Source organism: Zalophus californianus, chromosome 10 (assembly GCF_009762305.2).
Source record: "Zalophus californianus isolate mZalCal1 chromosome 10, mZalCal1.pri.v2, whole genome shotgun sequence".
Taxonomy (NCBI): Eukaryota; Metazoa; Chordata; class Mammalia; order Carnivora; family Otariidae; genus Zalophus; species Zalophus californianus.
This window is the reverse complement of record NC_045604.1, coordinates 73,219,129-73,237,415: the sequence shown is the minus strand read 5'-3', so window position 1 is coordinate 73,237,415 and position 18,287 is coordinate 73,219,129. Positions and strand designations below refer to the sequence as shown.

The window sequence follows — 18,287 nt, the reverse complement described above, 5'->3', positions numbered from 1 at the left end:
CCAGGCGAGCTGACCGGAAGGTTCGGGTGCGGGACGGACGAATTGCCCGGCGGCGCCGGGAGCTGCCCCGCTGCCCGGCGAGCGTCCCGGCGTGCTCCGCGCCTCCCGCAACCACTTCCGGGGCGGGAGCGGGGCCGCGGGGTCCGGGCGCTGCGGCGGCAGTCCGCGCGGAGGGAGTCCGGGCGAGCTTGGCGGAGAACGGGCCGGCTTGAGGGAGTGCGGCGGCGGCTGCCCGGGGCCCAGCGCAGGTAGGCTCCGTGGCGGCCGGGCTCCCCCGCCTGGTGCCGGCACCTGCAGCCCGCCTGCGGGGCCCGGCGCCAGACGGCCCGGCCCTGCCGCTTGCTCGCCGCGTGAGTTTCTGACTGCGCTTCCGCTTCTGCAGCGGTGCGGCGGGGACGACAGAGCCACGTGCGGTGTAGGGCTACCGGGAGGAGGCGTCAAGGGACGTCAGTACAGTCGGGGCTCGGGGTATTCCCGAAGGACCCCCCCAGGGCTTGAGAACCAGGATGGGTACCCCGGTTCCTGTGAAAGGCATACGCGCCGAGACGAGACTTCCTCCCTTTAGGCATGGCGGCCGACCACCAGCGTCATTATTTTTTAGTTAAGATTTTTGGTTTAGAGGAACGGCCGCTGAGCGAGTGTACAAATATATGGATGAGCATAACCGTTTTATTCATAACAAATACCCCGTCATTGTAGAGTATGGCATGTGGTGGGGTGATAAAAGAAGTAGCGGTAGCCTTGTGGCCCCTTGGCATCCGAATTCTCCCTCCCTAGGCTCCTTGAGCCGGGTCTGGTTCTGATTGCCACCCTGCAGGGTGTCAGCCGTGTGAGCCTCCCTCCAATAATGGGAGAGACCATTTGGACTCCACCCTGGCATTTGGAGTAGAAGAGACACACCCATTGGAGGCTTGAGCGGTGTATTGAAAGGGGCCCTGGACTGGCACTAGGCTTATTTGGGTTCTGAACCAGTGTCTCTTGGCCAGGACTGTTCAGGTTGGGGTTTCTCACCTGCGCAGTGAGAAATCTGGTTGATCTCAGGCCTTGCGGGTGTGAGGAGGTGGTGGTATCAGAAAGCAGGGCTTTGCTCTGAACTTGGTTACTTAACAGCCCCCCTCATATGTACACATACTGGCCAAGGGCTTACAAATTCTTTGTCCCCCAAATTGGTGGCTTGTTGCTTGTTTGGCTATCTCAGCTGTTCCTGGAGTTTGGAAGCATTCTTTAGTAAAGACTGAGGTCCTAGTGGCATCTGTGAATTGCTGGGGCACCTTTAGGCCATCTGAATGGACCCGACCGTTGTTTTCTCCTTTTCTCTCTTTTCTATACTTGCTTTCTTGTTCTTTCCCACCCATAGTAGAGACGGAGACAAATGTTACTCTTGGACCTAAAGGTTCTAACAGGAAGCTAAGGGCTTGGCATTGATTTGGTTAGGATTCCCAGGATAAGGGACTGTCATAATCGAAAACTTTTTTTTTTTAAAGATTTTTATTTATTTATTTATTTGAGAGAGAGAATGAGATGGAGAGAGAGAGCATGAGAGGAGGGGGGAGGGTCAGAGGGAGAAGCAGACTCCCTGCTGACAGCAGGGAGCCCGATGCGGGACTCGATCCCAGGACTCCAGGATCATGACCTGAGCCGAAGGCAATCGCTTAACCAACTGAGCCACCGAGGCACCCCAGTCGTAGACTTTTCATCCTGGTGGTGTTGCATCTCTGGGAAAGTTCCGTCACCCCACAAATTTACCAGTCTGTCACATCGCCCCCCCCCATCCCTGCCCACCATCTGTCCCACTTTCAAGGAATTCATAGGTGGATTCCTGCTCAGTTAACATTCACTGAATACCAATCACATCCTAGTTTCTGTGCTGGGACTTTCTTTTCAAGATTTATTTGTTTAAAAACTTTTTTTTCTTAAAGATTTTATTAATTTGAGGGCGCCTGGGTGGCTTAGTCGTTGAGTGTCTGCCTTCGGCTCAGGTTGATCCCAGGGTCCTGGGATCGAGTCCCACATGGCTCCCTGCTCCACCCACGGGAAACCTGCTTCTCCCTTTCCCACCCCCCACCCCCGCTTGTGTTCCCTCTCTCGCCATCTCTCTATCAAAATAAATAAATAAAATCTTTAAAAAAAGATTTTATTTATTTGAGAAAGAGAGAGGGATCATGAGCAGGGGAGAGGCGTAGAGGGAGAAGCAGACTCCCCGCCAAGCAGGGAGCCCAATGTGGGGCTCGATCCCAGGACCTGAAGATCATGACCTGAGCCGATGGCAGATGCTTACCTGACTGAGCCACCCAGGCACCCTATTTGTTTAAAATTTTTATACAGTAAAATTCACTCATTTGATGTTTGGGTCTATGGGTTTTGATTAACGTATAGAGTCAACATACCCACCAATCAAGATACAGAACAGGTACGTCACCCCCAAGTTCTCTCTTGCTGTCCCTTCGAGGTTCCCCTGTTCCTAATCCCTGGTACCACTGATCTGTCCTCCAGCCCTTCAGGTTTGTTTTTTCTAAAATGTCATATAAATGGAATCATATAGTAGGTAGCCTTTGAGTATGGCTTCTGTTTGCACAACTGTGTTTGAGATTCGTTCATATGTTATGCATATCAACTGTTTCTTCTGCTTATTACTAGCGTTCCATTATATGCTATTCTGCCATTTATTTATCCATTCTTCCATGTGTTTTAACAGCAGCCCTTTAAGCTATGTCCCCATTAGACAGCAAGGAACTAGGGACTGGAGATGTTAAATAGCAGAGCTAAATTTTGATATGACTCCAAGTCCAGGGTTCTTTCCCACCCCACCCAAGAGGTGATTTGGTCCAGTGACTCAATTAGCATTTCTTGACTGCCCATCCAAGAGGTTGTCAGGCTTCCCGAGTTGCTGGAGAATTCCCTTTGCAGAACTGGGGCCCGAGGATTGATGAAGGAAAGTATATACCGCAGTGTGTGACTCACCATATGTGCTCCTCTTTTTCTGTCTGGTGACAAGCTCACCAGTATTAGCAGGATGGAGCTGCCCAAACCCATACGGTATTTAATAAAAATTTTCTAAGTCTGTCCCAGGAGTTGACTGCATTGAGTCTGCTAGGATAGTGACATCGAGGCCTACTGCAGGTAGGAGTGTAACCATCGTGTTTCACTCCCTGGAACAACCGGGAAGGAAAGACCTAACCCCTGGGTCTCCCTCCACAGTGATGTCGGAGCTCAGCGATGAAGCTAGTGAGCCAGAACTGAACCGCAGCTTGTCCATGTGGCATGGGCTGGGTGCTCAGGTCAGCCGGGAAGAGCTGGCCGTCCCCTTGGATCTTCACACAGCTGCTTCCATCGGCCAGGATGAAGTGGTGAAGGAATGTGTGCAGCGGTAAGAGATCTTGGGAAATGTTCCTTCTGCTTAGATTTTGAGTACCGTCTCTGTACTGGGATGCTTCACATCCCAGACAGAGCTGTCAGTAAGCTCATGGGGCCTCACATAGTTGTAGACATTTCAGACACACAGATCAATCCCCGTGTCTCTCGGACAGTGGTCAGTAATGATTTATGCTGGACACTAATAAGGAAGTCAGTTTGTATTCCTCGGAAGAAAGAAAGGCTTTAAACTTTTTTCATAGGCTTATGAAACGTTTCGGGCTTTCTGTAGAGTCACTTAATGGTTTTTATGAATTGCAGAAATGTTCAAACAAAACAAAAATAAAGTTAGAAAGTGATGCTGTATGGCCTTCTTTCCCCAGAAGGTTCATTTTTTTCTTTTTTGCGTTCCTTTCCCTTCTAGCTTTTGCTATAGAGGAGGAAGTGGGGTTTATCTTCCTCTCTGGGGGTTGCCACCTGCAGTCTTATACATATGTTAATGTAGTTTTTGGAAAAGGACCCATCTCCTCCTCTCCACCCCCTTACTGACCTACTTCCTTGTTTCAGTTTTTCATCAATAACTTGGAGAAACGACCTGTACGGACACAGGTCCGTACCCATATGTGCCTTTTTCAGTTCCTGGGGAGCCAAAGCAAAGCCTCATTTGAGTCCCAGGTTTCTGTTTCCCAAGTCCTAGCCATCACTTATGAATATCTGGCCAGTCGAGTACAAGTGCAGGCCTGTGGTAAGGGACATTCTGTCATACTCCTGTACCAGGTGGCCTTAGGAATGTGCAGCTGGGCACACAGGCAGCACATTCCCTCATAGGGTCACTGAGACCCCAGTTACAATTCTGCTTCTTTGGCATTCTTGGGCTTTTAAGCCTTTGGGTGTGCTGTTTAAATTCACGGTCCCAAATGGCTCCACAGGGGAGAGGGGAAGTGTCTGTGCTCTGACTGGGATTGTGGCCCTAGCTGACACTGAAGCTTGGCCACAGTAAGCATAGACCAGGGGCCTGAGGGCAGGAGAGGCCTCCGAAGGGAGGATTGGGCCCACCTAGACATGTCAGAGCCTCAGAGATGCTCTGCCAAGGGCTAGGCTCTTCTCCACGTGGAACTGAGCACTCCCACAGTGAAGGTCGTGTGGCCAGGATGAATTGGTCTCTGTGCGCTCTCCCAGCCAGTGGCCGCCACTGCATTCCTGGGATCAGGACCTTCTGAAATGGCTGCGTGGGCATCCCAGAGTTACTAGAAGATGCTAGTGAATGGAAAATAATTGTCTGTGTAGCTTCCTGTGTGCATACCTCTGAGAGGCACAGACTGGATTGATTGTCAGTTGTTGCCTCTGCTGGAGGCAGGGATTGCGTGAGAAGAAAGGCTGTGGGACATGAACTATTCAGGGTGTCCTGGAAGTGGATGTGATTTCCATGCCCCAACCCCAGACTCTGGGCTTGGAAGCCCATGGTTTTTCCCTGCGGGAAACGCCTTTCCAGAATTTTGATGGACATGAATGAGAAAGATAGGATTCTCTGGTCAATGATTTTCCAAGAATGTTTCTGTAGGATGAGGTGACAAGGGAGAAATATTGTCCATTTTCTGAGTCCCTTCCCATTCCCCTTTCCACCCAGCCCCACACTAGCAGATTCTGGTCTTTTGGGAGAAGAAGGCAGTCAGGGCTCAAGGTCACAGTTCCTTGACTCTGGCACTCCGGACAGCCCGAGCCAGATCATTCTCCGTTGGGGACCTGTGCATGTAGGATAACCGGTTAGCCACGTCCCTGGCCTCCACCCCCTAGATGCCAGTAGCTTTTCCTTCTCCAGTTGTGACAACCAGTAATGTTTTCAGACTTTGCCAAATGTCTCTTGGAGCAAAAAATCACCCCTGATTGAGAACCATCTGTGTAGCTGGGGTAGGAAAGAAGAGTTGCTGGCCTTGGGGTAGGCGGAGGGGCCGATGAGAATGTGCAGTCGGAGGAGGAAGATGGCTCTGAGGACTTTGCAGAGGCAGCTGTGTGGCAAACCTAATGGTTTCCCCGTCTGCCTCCCCTCCCCCATGACGTTCAGGGTGGCAGATAAGTTCTGCTTCCTGGCTGTATTTCCCGCTCTTTCTCTTGGCCCGGCCTTGCTGCCAGCTTTGGTAAACCTCACATGTGAGATGGCTGGACATGTCTGGCATATCTTGTGTTTGTTTAGGAGAGAGTTAGATTTGAATAAGAAGAATGGTGGTGGCTGGACCCCGCTGATGTATGCCTCGTACATCGGACACGATACCATCGTGCACCTGCTGCTCGAGGCAGGGGTGAGCGTGAACGTGCCGACCCCGGAAGGGCAGACTCCGCTGATGCTGGCTTCCAGCTGTGGCAATGAGAGCATCGCCTACTTTCTCCTCCAGGTGAGGGACGAGGGGACTCAGGCCCAGAGACACGAGGGGCTCCTGGCTGCTCTGGCGGAGATGGGAACCACTGCAGGCCATGGCGTACGTGTGCTTGCTTGGGTCATCACTTTGATTCTTGCAGCGTGACGGCCCGGAGTGCGCCTGCCCCACACAGAGGAGCTGAGGCGGTAACGAGCATTCTGTGTTCTCTTAAAGCAAGGTGCCGAGCTGGAAATGAGGGACATTCAGGGCTGGACTGCTCTCTTCCACTGCACCAGCGCTGGGCACCAGCAGATGGTCAAGTTCCTCTTGGACAGTGGAGCGAATGCCAACGTGAGGTGATTACCGGGTCGTTAGTGGCCGCTGTAACCAAGGGGGGCAGCTGGGGAGGCAGCCACGGGCCAGAGTGCAGGGTAGCCTCTGCCGTGGGCGGAGGGGACAGGCCTGCCCAGGCGTGGGAAGCTTGGGGCTGGTCCCAGCTTTTTTCTGCATCTGTCAGGGGACACTGGGTGCAGCACTTTCTGAGCCTCATTTTCTTTATCTGAAAACTGGGGCCAGCAATACCAGTGTCATGGGGTTGTTGGAGGAATTACGTGTTCTGTCACACACCAGCGGCCTGGCATAGTGAATGGCCCTTGATTGACATGCATTAAATGCTAATTCCTTTTTCCTTCCTGTCTTTTGTCTATATCGGGTGAGGTGATGCTTTGAAAGCAGTCATGAGTTTTACAAGCTGGAAGGGGTGTTGTGTTGTCTAAAGCATGTCATGACGATAATCCCCTTTCAACACAGCAAGTACCACCCCAGCTTCTGGCTGGCACGGTGCCCGCCCCTGGCTGAAGTCACCCCCTGTAAGGTGCATCATAGTTTCACACGCCACTGAGAAAGAAATGCCACTGATTAAAATGCCACTTGCCTATTGGTTTTAAGATAAATTCTGACTTCAGAGATGTGAGAATGTGAAAATGGTGTGTCTTAGAGTGGGTGCAACCCAGGATTTAGCTTGGTTCCTGTCTTCTAGACCAGCATGAGAGAAGGGAGGGTCAGGAGGCATCTGGAGACAGCGCTGAGCCCAGAAATAAGCATCAGATAGTGGGTGAGATAAGGACAAGGTAGATGATTAGTCTCAGAGCTCTTGGGAGGGCTCCTGGAAGACGCTGAGCTCAAAGATCATCTGGATAGGTGGGTGGGAGACACTGGCTGGCTGTGCGCAGTGAAAGGCAACAGGTGCTTTTTGCCTGTAATTAAAACGGAGATTTAAGAGTCAGCCAGTGGAAGCAGCTTAGAGGGAGTGAAGATGGGGAGACAGATTGTCTTCAGGAAGAGAGACTAGAGCTGGTGGTAGAAGCAGAAGAATTTATGAGGCTCATGTGTTGATAAGAACTCTTTTCGTGTCACCCTGTTCATTCTGGCGAGAGGGAGACCTGGATGCCTTGGGATGGGTGACGAGCTGGCTTGGGTTTGTCTGCAGCAGGAAAGCTTCTGCCTGGCTGAGCTCCTCTCCGCTCATCGTCTGGCCATGGCCTCTGTCTTGCAGGGAGCCGGTATATGGATTTACTCCTTTGATGGAAGCAGCTGCCGCTGGCCATGAAATAATTGTGCAGTATTTTCTCAATCATGTAAGTGACCCTGTTGATTTGCTTACGATTTAGTCATGGCAGGTGAGGAGTCCTGCCCCTGAAGCATGAGCTGTAACAGAATTTTCTGCTGCACAGAAATAGCTGCTCCTTATTTACTCGGCACATTTTCATTGTATCTACTGATGCCAAGTATTGAATGGCGCTCAGTGGTACAGTGGTGAGGAAAAATAGACACCTAGTCCTGTAATAATTTTGAAAATGCTATTATTTGAGAAGTATGGAAAATATATTTTAAAAAGTAGGTAACACTTATCATCCCATCACTTAAAAACAACATACAGAATAAGAATGCTAAGATATTCCTTCTCAAGCACCCGCGGTTCCTCCCCAATATGCCCACTTGGTTTGATAGAGACAGCCCAGGACTTCTCTGCTTAGGAAGGTCTGTCTGTAGACAGGTGCACACAAGTTGCTCTTCATTTTGAACAGAGTGGGATTCTACTGTGTGTTTACTCTACAGCTTTTAGAAATTCAGTTAATATGCCATAGACATTTTTTCCTTATGGTATCCCATGTATAATCCGAGCCATAATTAACTTAGTTCCTTATTTGTCAAAATTTAGGTTTCTGACCTTTTACAGTTATAAACAGTGCTCCAGGGACTAGCTCCGTACGAGCAGCTTCAGCCTGCATGCAGGTATACTCTGTTTCTGTAGGGGGGATTGCTCGTGTTCACATGTGACACTTAATAGGTCCTAATAAAGACAATAAAAAATGGGCAAAGGATCTGAATAGACATTTCTTCAAAGATGATTTATAGATGGCCAATAAGCACATGAAAAAATGCTTGACATCATTAGTCATCTAGGAAATGCAAATCAAAACTGCTAGGATGTCTGTAACATAAAAAGACAGTAATAAGAGTCGGTGAAGATGTGGAGAAATTGGAACCTCACACACTGCTGGTGGGAGTGTAAAATGATGCAGCCTCTCTGAAAACAGTCTGGCAGTTCCTCAAACAGTTAACATAAAGCTACTGTATAACCCAGCCATTCTCCTAGGTATATACCCAAGGGAACTGAAAATTGGTCCACATGAAAACTTAAACACAAATGTCTATAGCAGTGTTATTTACAGTAGCCAAAAGAAAGAAACCCACATGTCCATCAGCTGATAGATGGTTAAGGTAAGTGTGGTCTCTCCACAAACAAATATTATTCAGCCATAAAAAGGAATGAAGTTCTGACACCTACAATATGGATGAACCTTGAAAGTATTATACTCAGTGGTAGAAGCCAGACACAAAGGACCACATATTGTAGGATTCTTTTCATACGAAATATCCTGAGTAAGCAAATCTGTAGAGATAGAAAGCAGATTAATGGTGGCCTGGGGCTGGCAGCAGAGGGTGGGCAGGGAGGGTGGGATGGGAAGGGATGACGAGAGATGAAGTACTAGGGAGAGGGTGGTGGTTAAGGGGTACATGATTTCTTTTTAGGGTGAGGAGAGTGTTCTGAAATTGATTATGGTGATGGTTGCATGCCAGTGAGTTAACTGTGAGTGGGTGAATTGCACGATAAGTGAATTTGTCTTAATAAAGTTGTTAAAAAGTGCAGTGGGGTTGAAATAAGTCTTAACAGATTCCCACTAGAAAGGTTGTCTCTTTTGCCTCCCCGCCCCCCTGCCAGTAATATGTGAAGGTGCCCACTTTTTCATGTCCTCACCAAGCCCTGAAAGTTACTTGTCTTAGGTTTTTGCCAATGTGGTGGGAGAAAAGTGGCATCTGTTTTGGTTTATACTTACTAGTGAGGTTGAACATTTAAAAATGCATTTATTGGCCATTTGTATTTATTTTATGATTTTTCTCTTGGGGGGTCCAACTGGATATTTTAGCATAATAAAATGTTAACATGCTATCTTTCTTTGAAAAAAGAATTTGGGGGCACCTGGGTGGCTCAGTCAGTTAAGTGTCTGACTCTTGGTTTGCTCAGGTCATGATCTTGGGGTCGTGAGGTTGAGCTCAGGCTCCGCACTGAGCGTGGAGCCTGCTTGAGATTCTCTCCCTCTCCCCTTCCCCCACATTCTGTGCTCACACTCCCAATAAATAAATAAATAAATGTGCCAGCTCATAGACTTAAAAAAAAAAAAAAGGATTTGGGAACGGTACCCTTACATGGTAAAACTAGACATGAGACTGAGGGGGTACAGGAGCCTGCCTGCCCCCTTTGCCTCGGTCTCCTGGTCTCTCCCCACGGCTGCTCCTCAGCCCGCCCACCCTCCCTCCCTTCCTTCCTTCTCTTTCTCTCTCTCTGTCTCTCGGAGATTGTTCTGTATTAGTGTATGTTAATCTCTCTCTCTTTTCTTCGTGGCGGCACAGCATTTCCTTGTAGGGATGAATCAGAGTCGTTGGAAGTGAGTCGTTGCCAGCCTCTGGCTGTCACACACAGTGCTGTGGAGACTCCGCACATACATCTCTGCACACGCGTGTGACCACATCTGTCCAATTCAGTACCGAAGGTAGAATGTTGCATGGAATGTGAGTACAGTCTTAACGTAGGGTTGCCCACTTGCCACCTGAAGAGCAAATTGTACCAACTTATACTCTTTCCACAGCAGCAAGAATTATGAATCTTAAATTTGAAGTACTTTCAACATACAGAAAACTACAGAGGATGATACTAATACAACCCACATGACCCCAGAGTGACCCCTAAACAGATGTTGATCTGCAGCTTTCCTTCTCCTGGTTTTATGCTTGCGCCACGCACTGTGTGTCCTTAAGGAAGGCACAGGTTGTTTGATATATTTTAAAGATTTATGTAAATAACGTGTCAGACTGTGTCATTTGACAGAGTGCCAGTGCGTGGGGGCCTGGTTCACTCATTTTGACAGCTCTCTACATATTGAATGTATGAGTATTTTACGTTTATCCATTCGTCTTTTAGTGGACATTTCACATGTGTCTACATTGCTATTCCTGACAGGGCTGTGGTTCCCATTTTTTACCTGTCTTCTCGAGCATGTAGGAAGGGATTTTAAAGAAATCAGGATGTATTCTTCAAAGTAGAATTTTTGGTGTGTAGGGTAGGGTGATCTTGACTGGAGAGTATTAACTTACTTTCCTCCATAGTCATCCTGATTGATGTTCTGATAGTATTTTATAGCTCTCTTCTCCACGCCCTCAGTAGCACTTGGTACCTGGTATCAGATGAGCTGTCTCCTATTGATTTTTGCCTTTCCCGGATTTCTGGTGAGGTTGAGCATCTTTTCTTATATTTGTCAGCCATTTGGGCTTCTTTGCTGCAAATAATTATTCTTTGAAGTAATTCCACTTACACAGACTAGGCACCCTTAAGACCTAACATAGGGTCAAGAATAGATGGGTAAGAGCTCAAACCTGTAAAAAGCATAACCTCAGCTTCTGAGTTTAGAATTTTATTTTATGTATTTATTTTAAAATTTTTTATTTAAACTCAATTAGCCAACATATAGTACATCATTAGTTTCGTATGTAGTGTTCAGTAACTTATCAGTTGTATATAACACCCAGTGCTCATCATATCATGTGCCCTACTATGTATTTTTTTTTTTTTAAGATTTATTTATTTTAAGAGAGAGAACATGGGTGCAAGGGGCAGAGGGAGAGAGAGAATCTCAAGTAGATTTCGCTGAGTGCAGAGCCTGACGTGGGGCTCAGTCTCATGACCCTGAGATCATGACCTGAGCTGAAATCACAAGTCATATGCTTAACCGACTGAACCCCACAAGGCACCCCTAGAATTTTATTTTATTTATTTTTATTTATATATTTTTTGAAGTTTTTTTTTTTAAGATTTATTTATTTATTTATTTATCTGAGAGAGAGAATGAGCCGGGAGGAGAGGGAGAGGGAGAAGCAGACTCCTGGCTGAGCAGGGAGCCTGATGCGGGACTCGATCCCGAGATCCCGGGATCATGACCTGAGCTGAAGGCAGACACTTAACTGACTGAGCCACCCAGGCGCCCTAGAATTTGATTTTAAATTAGGTAGAACTGGGGCACCTGGGTGGCTCAGTTGGTTAAGCGACTGCCTTCGGCTCGGGTCATGATCCCAGAGTCCTGGGATCGAGTCCCACATCGGGCTCCCGGCTCAGTGAGGAGCCTGCTTCTCCCTCTGATCCTATCCCCTCTCCTGCTTTCTTTCCCTCTCTCTCTCAAATAAATAAATAAAATCTTAAAAAAATATATATTAGGTAGAACTAGAAGTCATGAGAGACATTCACATTGGAAAACATACTGGAAAATCAGAGATTTTATTTATTTTTTATTTTTTTATTTTTTAAAGATTTTATTTATTTATTTGAGAGAGAGAGAGAGCACGAGAGGGAAGAGGGTCAGAGGGAGGAGCAGACTCTCCGCCGAGCAGGGACTCAATCCCGGGACTCCAGAATCATGACCTGAGCCGAAGGCAGTTGCTTAACCAACTGAGCCACCCAGGCGCCCCGAAAATCAGAGATTTTAGATCATTTATCTACCATGCAGATTATGCCCTCATTTGGTACCTTTACTCCCCAGTTGGGAATGAGATTGTGTGTTGTGGGCAACTTGTATTTAACAAACTGAGCCACCCAGGCGCCCCCCCCCCTTTTTTTTTTTAAAGATTTTATTTATTGGGCAACTTGTAGTTAGAGGAAACAAATTATATTGGATTTCTTTCAGAAAATTTTTAAAATTTTAAAATTCTGAAATGATTTCAGACTTAAAGAAATGTCAAAATAATACAGAGAATTTGTGTATCTTCACTAGATTGCCCAGTATTAACATTTATTATTATTAACATTTCATCTCATTTTCTTTATTAGTCTCTATATACATACTGTCTTTTTGGGACCATTGGATAGTAAGTTGCTGACATAATGTAATGCCGTTTTCTTCCTAAATACTTTATTTAGTATGTATTTCCTGAAAACAGTTTTGTCTTCATGATCACATACAGTGATCAAATTCAGGAAATCAACTATGAGATCTCCCCCTAGCACTAATCAGGAGTAGAAGGTGTTGGGCAGTTCGCCATGATTGCTTTGGCATTGGGGGGCAGGGGTGGGGGGGCTGGCGGGCATGGCTGGGAGCATGTGGCTAATGGGCCACGTTCTTCCATTGCTGGGGAATCCGTGTGGCTAACCCTGCACGGCTTCTCCTCTGCTCCTCATTTCCTGCAGATTTCCTCCTCTCAGTCAGGGTTAGACCTGAGGGAGCCAGAGGGCCGGGCCCACCGGTCTCCCGAGCTGGCCCTCCAGAGCCAGGCCCCATTCCTGGAGATGGGGGACTGCAGGACGCTGGGCTCCCTGTGCTCCGCAAGGATAGGAGAGGACTGTAGCTGCCTCCCTTCCACCCCATTCCCTTCCTGCTGGCGGGGCAGGATGATCTGGGCGTGGTTAGGCCTCTTAGGGGACAGCTGAGCTGATGGCCTGGCCCCCACGTGACAAGTGTGCCCGCCATCCTCTTGGGCCACAGTCTCCGAAGCTTTGATCATGCTTTCCTGTCAGAGTGAGTTTTGATCATGTACGTCTCTAGGAATATGTTATGTACATTACAAAATAGGAAGAAAACCCCCCAAAATGTAAAGGATAAACAAATTCTAGTATTTTCTTCCCTCACCTCGGGGACCTTGTTCTTGGTTCTATTTTCTTCCTCATTTACTCACTAAGGGATAGTATTACTGCTTTTTCCCCCTTTAGCTGTAATCTGAGGTTGAAGACTTCTGGGCTTAAAAACGTGATAGTTAAAACCCTAACAGTGAAGATGGTGTTTTTTTCCCCCCGCCCCCGCCCGATTTTACCGAGATGTAAACACAGACCTCCCTGTAGAAGCTGAGGGAATGCAGCGCACTGCTGTCACTCAGCGTGTTGTGAAGTGATGACCACACCCCGTCTGGTGAGTGTCCATTGTCTCATGTAGATGCAGGCACAGAGAGGGAGTGTTTCCTTGTGGCCAGAGCTCTGGATTTACCCTCCGAACAGCTTCCGTGTTTATCATGTGGCTGTGCTTGCCGCGGTTGTCATGTTGTATCTTACAACCAGAAGTTTGTGCCTTTTGACTGCCTTCACTTTCCCCTTCCAGACCCCTCTAGAAGTGATAAAGGCTGAAGGTTTCAGAGCTGATTTCTAACCAGAGCTCTTGGAAATGGGGGATTATAGAAAGTAAAGCTCAGTTAAGGTCTTGTAAAGATGCAGTTTTTTTCGGGGCACCTGGGTGGCTCAGTCATTAAACATCTGCCTTCGGCTCAGGTCATGATCCCAGGGTCCTGGGATTGAGCCCCACATCGGGCTCCCTGCTCCGCTGGGAGCCTGCTTCTCCCTCCCCCGCTTCCCCTGCTTGTGTTCCTGCTCTCGTTATCTGTCTCTCTGTTGAATAAATAAATAAAACCTTAAAAAAAAAAGGCAGTTTTTTCTACCAGAGGACGTGTGATAATCACCTTCTATACTAGGCTCAACCAAGACTGTCATAGGCTTTCTTTTTTTTTTTTTTTTAAGACTTTTATTTATTTGCCAGAGGGAGAGCACAAGCAGGGGGAGTGGCAGGCGGAGGGAGGAGCAGGCTCCATGCTAAGCAAGGAGCCCAATGCGGGACTCGATCCCAGAACCCCGAGATCATGACCCGAGCTGAAGGCAGATGCATAACCATCTGAGCCACCCAGGCGCCCCCTTTTTTTTCTTTTAAGATTTTATTTATTTGACAGAGACACAGTGAGAGAGGCAACACAAGCAGGGGGAGTGGGAGAGGGAGAAGCAGGCTCCCCACCTAGCAGGGAGCCCGATGCGGGGCCCGATGGATCATGACCTGAGCCGAAGGCAGACGCCTGATGGCTGAGCCACCCAGGCGCCCCAGTCATAGATTTTCAAAATAGGGGAAAGCGTGCATAAGTAAATGTTTATCATACAGTGTTATATATCTGCTATAAAAGAATTAGGAAGTACAGGGAAACACAAAGAAAGCCAGAACTGCTCATAATCCCGTCACCCAGAGGTAGCATGTTTTAACACCCTGACGAAGGTCCTCCTGGTTTAACAGATATTTTAAGTCCGAGTAGAGTCCCATTATACAGAATGTTTTGTATTACGCTTTTTTTCCTTTTAACGATGTCCTGTGCACCCCCTTCCATGTTAATACGTACACTTGGATGGAACGGTCATATAAATGGGGGAGTGGTATTCCACTCTAGATGTGTTCCCCCTTCACTAATTCCTGATTTTACGTTCTTCCTAGTTCTCACGATACTAAATGCTGCTGGGAAAATCCTAAATGTTAGCGTATGTCTTTAATTCTTTCTTAAGGTTAAATCCCTAGCTGGGTCAAAGGGGTGTGCACGTTTACTGTTTCCCCTCCAGAGCACTGAGCTCCAGTGGTCCAGCCCTCAGACCCCGGAGTGCGTGGTTGAAGCTTTTAAAATGGAAAGTTTATTGTCTTTTCCACTTTCAAAGTAAGTGTGCTCGTGGTAGTAAATTTAGAGAATATAGAGGATTAGGAAGATGGGGAAAATCCCCCTATCCTACTGCTTAGAAATAATATTAACAGTTTGGGCACACTTTCTTCTAGTGTTATACACATTTTTGTCTGTCTTGTTTTGCTGCTGTTGTAATATAGGTACAGTGTTGTATCATGGTCCTTTTTTTAATCTTTTATTTTTAAAATACTTTTTCTAGTTTTCTTGAGATACAATTGACATATAACATTATATAAGTAAGGTGTACAACATAATGATTTGAATTTAGTATACGTTGTGAAATGAATACCACAATAAGGTTTTTTTTTTTTTAAGATTTTATTTTATTTTATTTATTTGACAGGGAGAGACAGCGAGAGAGGGAACACAAGCAGGGGGAATGGGAGAGGGAGAAGCAGGCCTCCCTCAGAGCAGGGAGCCCGATGCAGGGCTGGATCCCATGGCCCTGGGATCATGACCTGAGCTGAAGGCAGACGCTTAACGACTGAGCCACCCAGGCGCCCCCACAGTAAGTTTAGTCAACACCCATCACCTCTCATAGTTACAAAGTTTTTCCTTTTTAAAGAGCTTTTTTTTAAAAAAGATTTTATTTATTTATTTGACAGAGCGAGACAGTCAGAGAGGGAACACAAGCAAGGGGAGCGGGAGAGGGAGAAGCAGTCTCTCCACTGAGCAGGGAGCCCGATGCAGGACTCGATCCCAGGATCCTGGGATCATGACCTGAGCCAAAGGCAGATGCTTAACGACTGAGCCACCCGGGTGCCCCTTTTTAAAGAGCTTCTTAAACAATGATTGGGTAACTTCCTTGTGCCTTTCCATGAACCTGTAAAAGTGTATCAACAAGTAAACTCTGAAAAATATTTTAAAATATAAAACTTCTCTTAAATCCTCAATAGTAATGGTATTATAGGGAAATTTTCCTATAACTTATGAATGTGAACAGGCACACCTCATTTTATTGTGCTTCACTTTATTGCATTTCACAGATACTGCGTTTTTTACAGATGGAAGGTTTGTAGAGACCTTGTATCGAGCAAGTCTACAAGTGCCATTTTTCCAACAGCATTCACTCACTTTGTGTCTCTGTGTCACATTTTGGTAATTCTTGCAACAGTTCAAACTTTTTCATTATTGTCTTTTTGTTTTTAAAGATTTTATTTATTCATTTGAGAGAGAGGGCAGAGAGAGCACATGAACAGGAGGAAGGGCAGAGGGAAAGGGAGATGCAGAAGCAGACTCCCTACCTAGCAGAGAGCCCAATGCATCTCGATCCCAGAGGGATCACGACCTGAGCCAAGGCACGAGCCTAACCCACTGAGCCACTCAGGCGCTTCTGTTGTCGTATTTGTTACGGTGATCTGTGATCAGTGATTATGACTTGCTGAAAAGTCAGATGGTAGCATTTTTTAGCAATAAAGTTTATCTTTTTCAAGTAAGCTCTATGCTGAACATGGGGCTTGAACTCATGACCCTGAGTTCATGCTCTACTGACTGAGCCAGCCAGGTGCCCCCATAAAGTATTTTATTTCTTTAAGGTATCTACATTGTTTTCTTAGACATAATGCTGTGGCACACTTAATAAGACCATGGTATAGTGTAGATATAACTTTTATATGCACTGGCAAACCAAAAAACTTCCTTTGGCCTGTGTTATTGTGGTACTTTATTGTGGGGGGGTCTGGAGCTGAGCCTGCAGTGTCTTGAGGCCTGTACAGTGCATGTTGTTTTTGATTTAAAAACACGTATGAAAGTAATATAACTTACAGGCTTAAACAAAGCCAAACAATAACAGAGGATAATTAATCAAAAATCTAGAAATAAGCATTAAAAAACCTCTAAGTTTTCTTACATCGTCTCCTCCCCCCAGAGTGTTAACAGCTGTGAATAGATTTCTCCATGAATGGAATCCTGCTACATAAATGGGATCCATCTACTTCTGCAGTGTGTTTTTAAATGTTAGCAAAATATCACAAACTTATTTTCACATGCGTACAGAGAAACCTGCCTCATTCTTCCTGATCCAGTACTTGATAGTAGCAATGCGCCATAATTTGAATAATTTCACACAGAAATGAGTGCACTAGTTTCTTGCTTTTAACAATTTACCATAAAGTTGGTGGGCTTAAAACACAGAAATTTATTTTCTCACAGTTCTGGACGCCAGAATTCCAGAACCAGGTCATCAGCGGGGCCACAGTACCTCCAGAGGCTTTGGGAGGAATGCTTGCGTTTGGCTTTGAGCTCCTGTTGGCTCCTGGTGTTTCTGGCTTCTAGATGCATCCCTCCAATCTCTGCCTCTGTCTTCTCATGCCATTTCCCCCACGTGTCCGTGTCGTCTTCTCTTCCTCATGAGGACACTTTATACCTTTGATACCATAAAGACGTATCATGGTCCTTTCAAAAACTTGGTTCTACCAATTATTTGTAAGCGCCAGCATTAAGGTAATAACATGGCTGCCTCTGCCCACATTCACAAGGTCTCCAGGTTTTCATTATTGCAGATACGTTCTACTGAAAACCTGCATCACAAAAGCTTTCTCTGTTACTTGGAGTTATTTCTTTAGGAGAGAGTCACAGAAGTGGAGTTAACTGTGCAGAAGACTATAGGTATATTTTAGGGCTTTGGGTAAAAATGACCAGACTCATCTTCAGAAGGATGGTGCTCTGGTGGTGGTTATGATTTTTAAAGGCTGCTTCTCTAGTGCATCTGTTGTCTCCAGTTTTCTCTGGTGGAGAGAAGTGAGGCGGGCCTGCCCAGGTGGGAAGGGTGAAGGCTGGGCTGTGGCCCCAGTGGCCTGCAGTGTGCCCTTCCCCAGCTGGAGCCCATGACCGCAGATCCCGGAAGGATCTGCCTGCGGGGCGTGGGGCCCGAGAGCTGCTGCAGCCACCAGGTGGCTGGAATCCTGCCACTGAACCCCTCCCCAGCGCCGCCCCCATCCTAAAGGACAGTGAGGGCCCTTACAGGCCCTCCCCTCTTTCTGGCGCAGATGTGGGGTTGTGGAGGGCCCGGGGCGCTGAAACCCCCGTGCATGTCCTAGCTGGGGTCTAGAGCCCACGTGAGGGAACAAGAGTGAGTGCCTTACAGGGGAAGTGCCCAGCTCCTGAACTTCCATGAACTTTCACAGGGAGTCAGAGTGGACACAAGAGACCACAGTGGAGCCACAGCCCGGATGCTGGCCAAGCAGTATGGACACATGAAGATCGTGGGGTTGATAGACGCTCACTCGCCTTCTCTGCCCAAGAACCTCTATCGGAGCCCAGGTACCTGCTCCTGTGCTGCTGGGTCCTCTGCTAGGGTCCTGCTGCCGGCTCCCACCGGCCCTGCTGAAGTGTGGCTCCTGCGGCCTCGCCAGGGCGCCCCTGCCTTCCCCGTGACTCCACGGTGCAGTCAGGGTTGAGGCTAGCTGGTCTGACAGGACAGAGATCCATCAGTGTGGAGTGGGACCAGCCAGGCTGAAGGTGTGCCCAGGATGCTGGCGGAGGCCACGGAGAGGTGGGCAC

At 47.3% G+C, this 18,287-nt stretch overlaps 1 protein-coding gene across 8 annotated transcripts in view; it reads left to right on the top strand.

Annotated features, from left to right (window-relative positions):
* Window positions 1-41: 41 nt before the first annotated feature.
* Window positions 42-18,287, top strand: part of ANKS3 (ankyrin repeat and sterile alpha motif domain containing 3) — a 33,244-nt gene continuing 14,998 nt past the window's right edge. For 4 of the 8 annotated variants that reach the window (XR_003523088.2, XM_027611721.2, XM_027611720.2 and 1 more), the window contains exons 1-6: window positions 42-248; window positions 3,199-3,367; window positions 5,543-5,741; window positions 5,940-6,061; window positions 7,261-7,342; window positions 17,912-18,047. Coding sequence is in view for 6 of the 8 variants with exons in the window: in XM_027611721.2 (XP_027467522.1) it covers window positions 3,201-3,367; window positions 5,543-5,741; window positions 5,940-6,061; window positions 7,261-7,342; window positions 17,912-18,047 (706 nt within the window). In the remaining 2 variants the exon portion in view is untranslated. Of the gene's footprint in view, window positions 249-3,198; window positions 3,368-5,542; window positions 5,742-5,939; window positions 6,062-7,260; window positions 7,343-17,911; window positions 18,048-18,287 lie in introns of those variants that run through there. The other 4 variants (XM_027611722.2, XM_027611725.2, XM_027611723.2 and 1 more) reach the window with 4 other exon arrangements.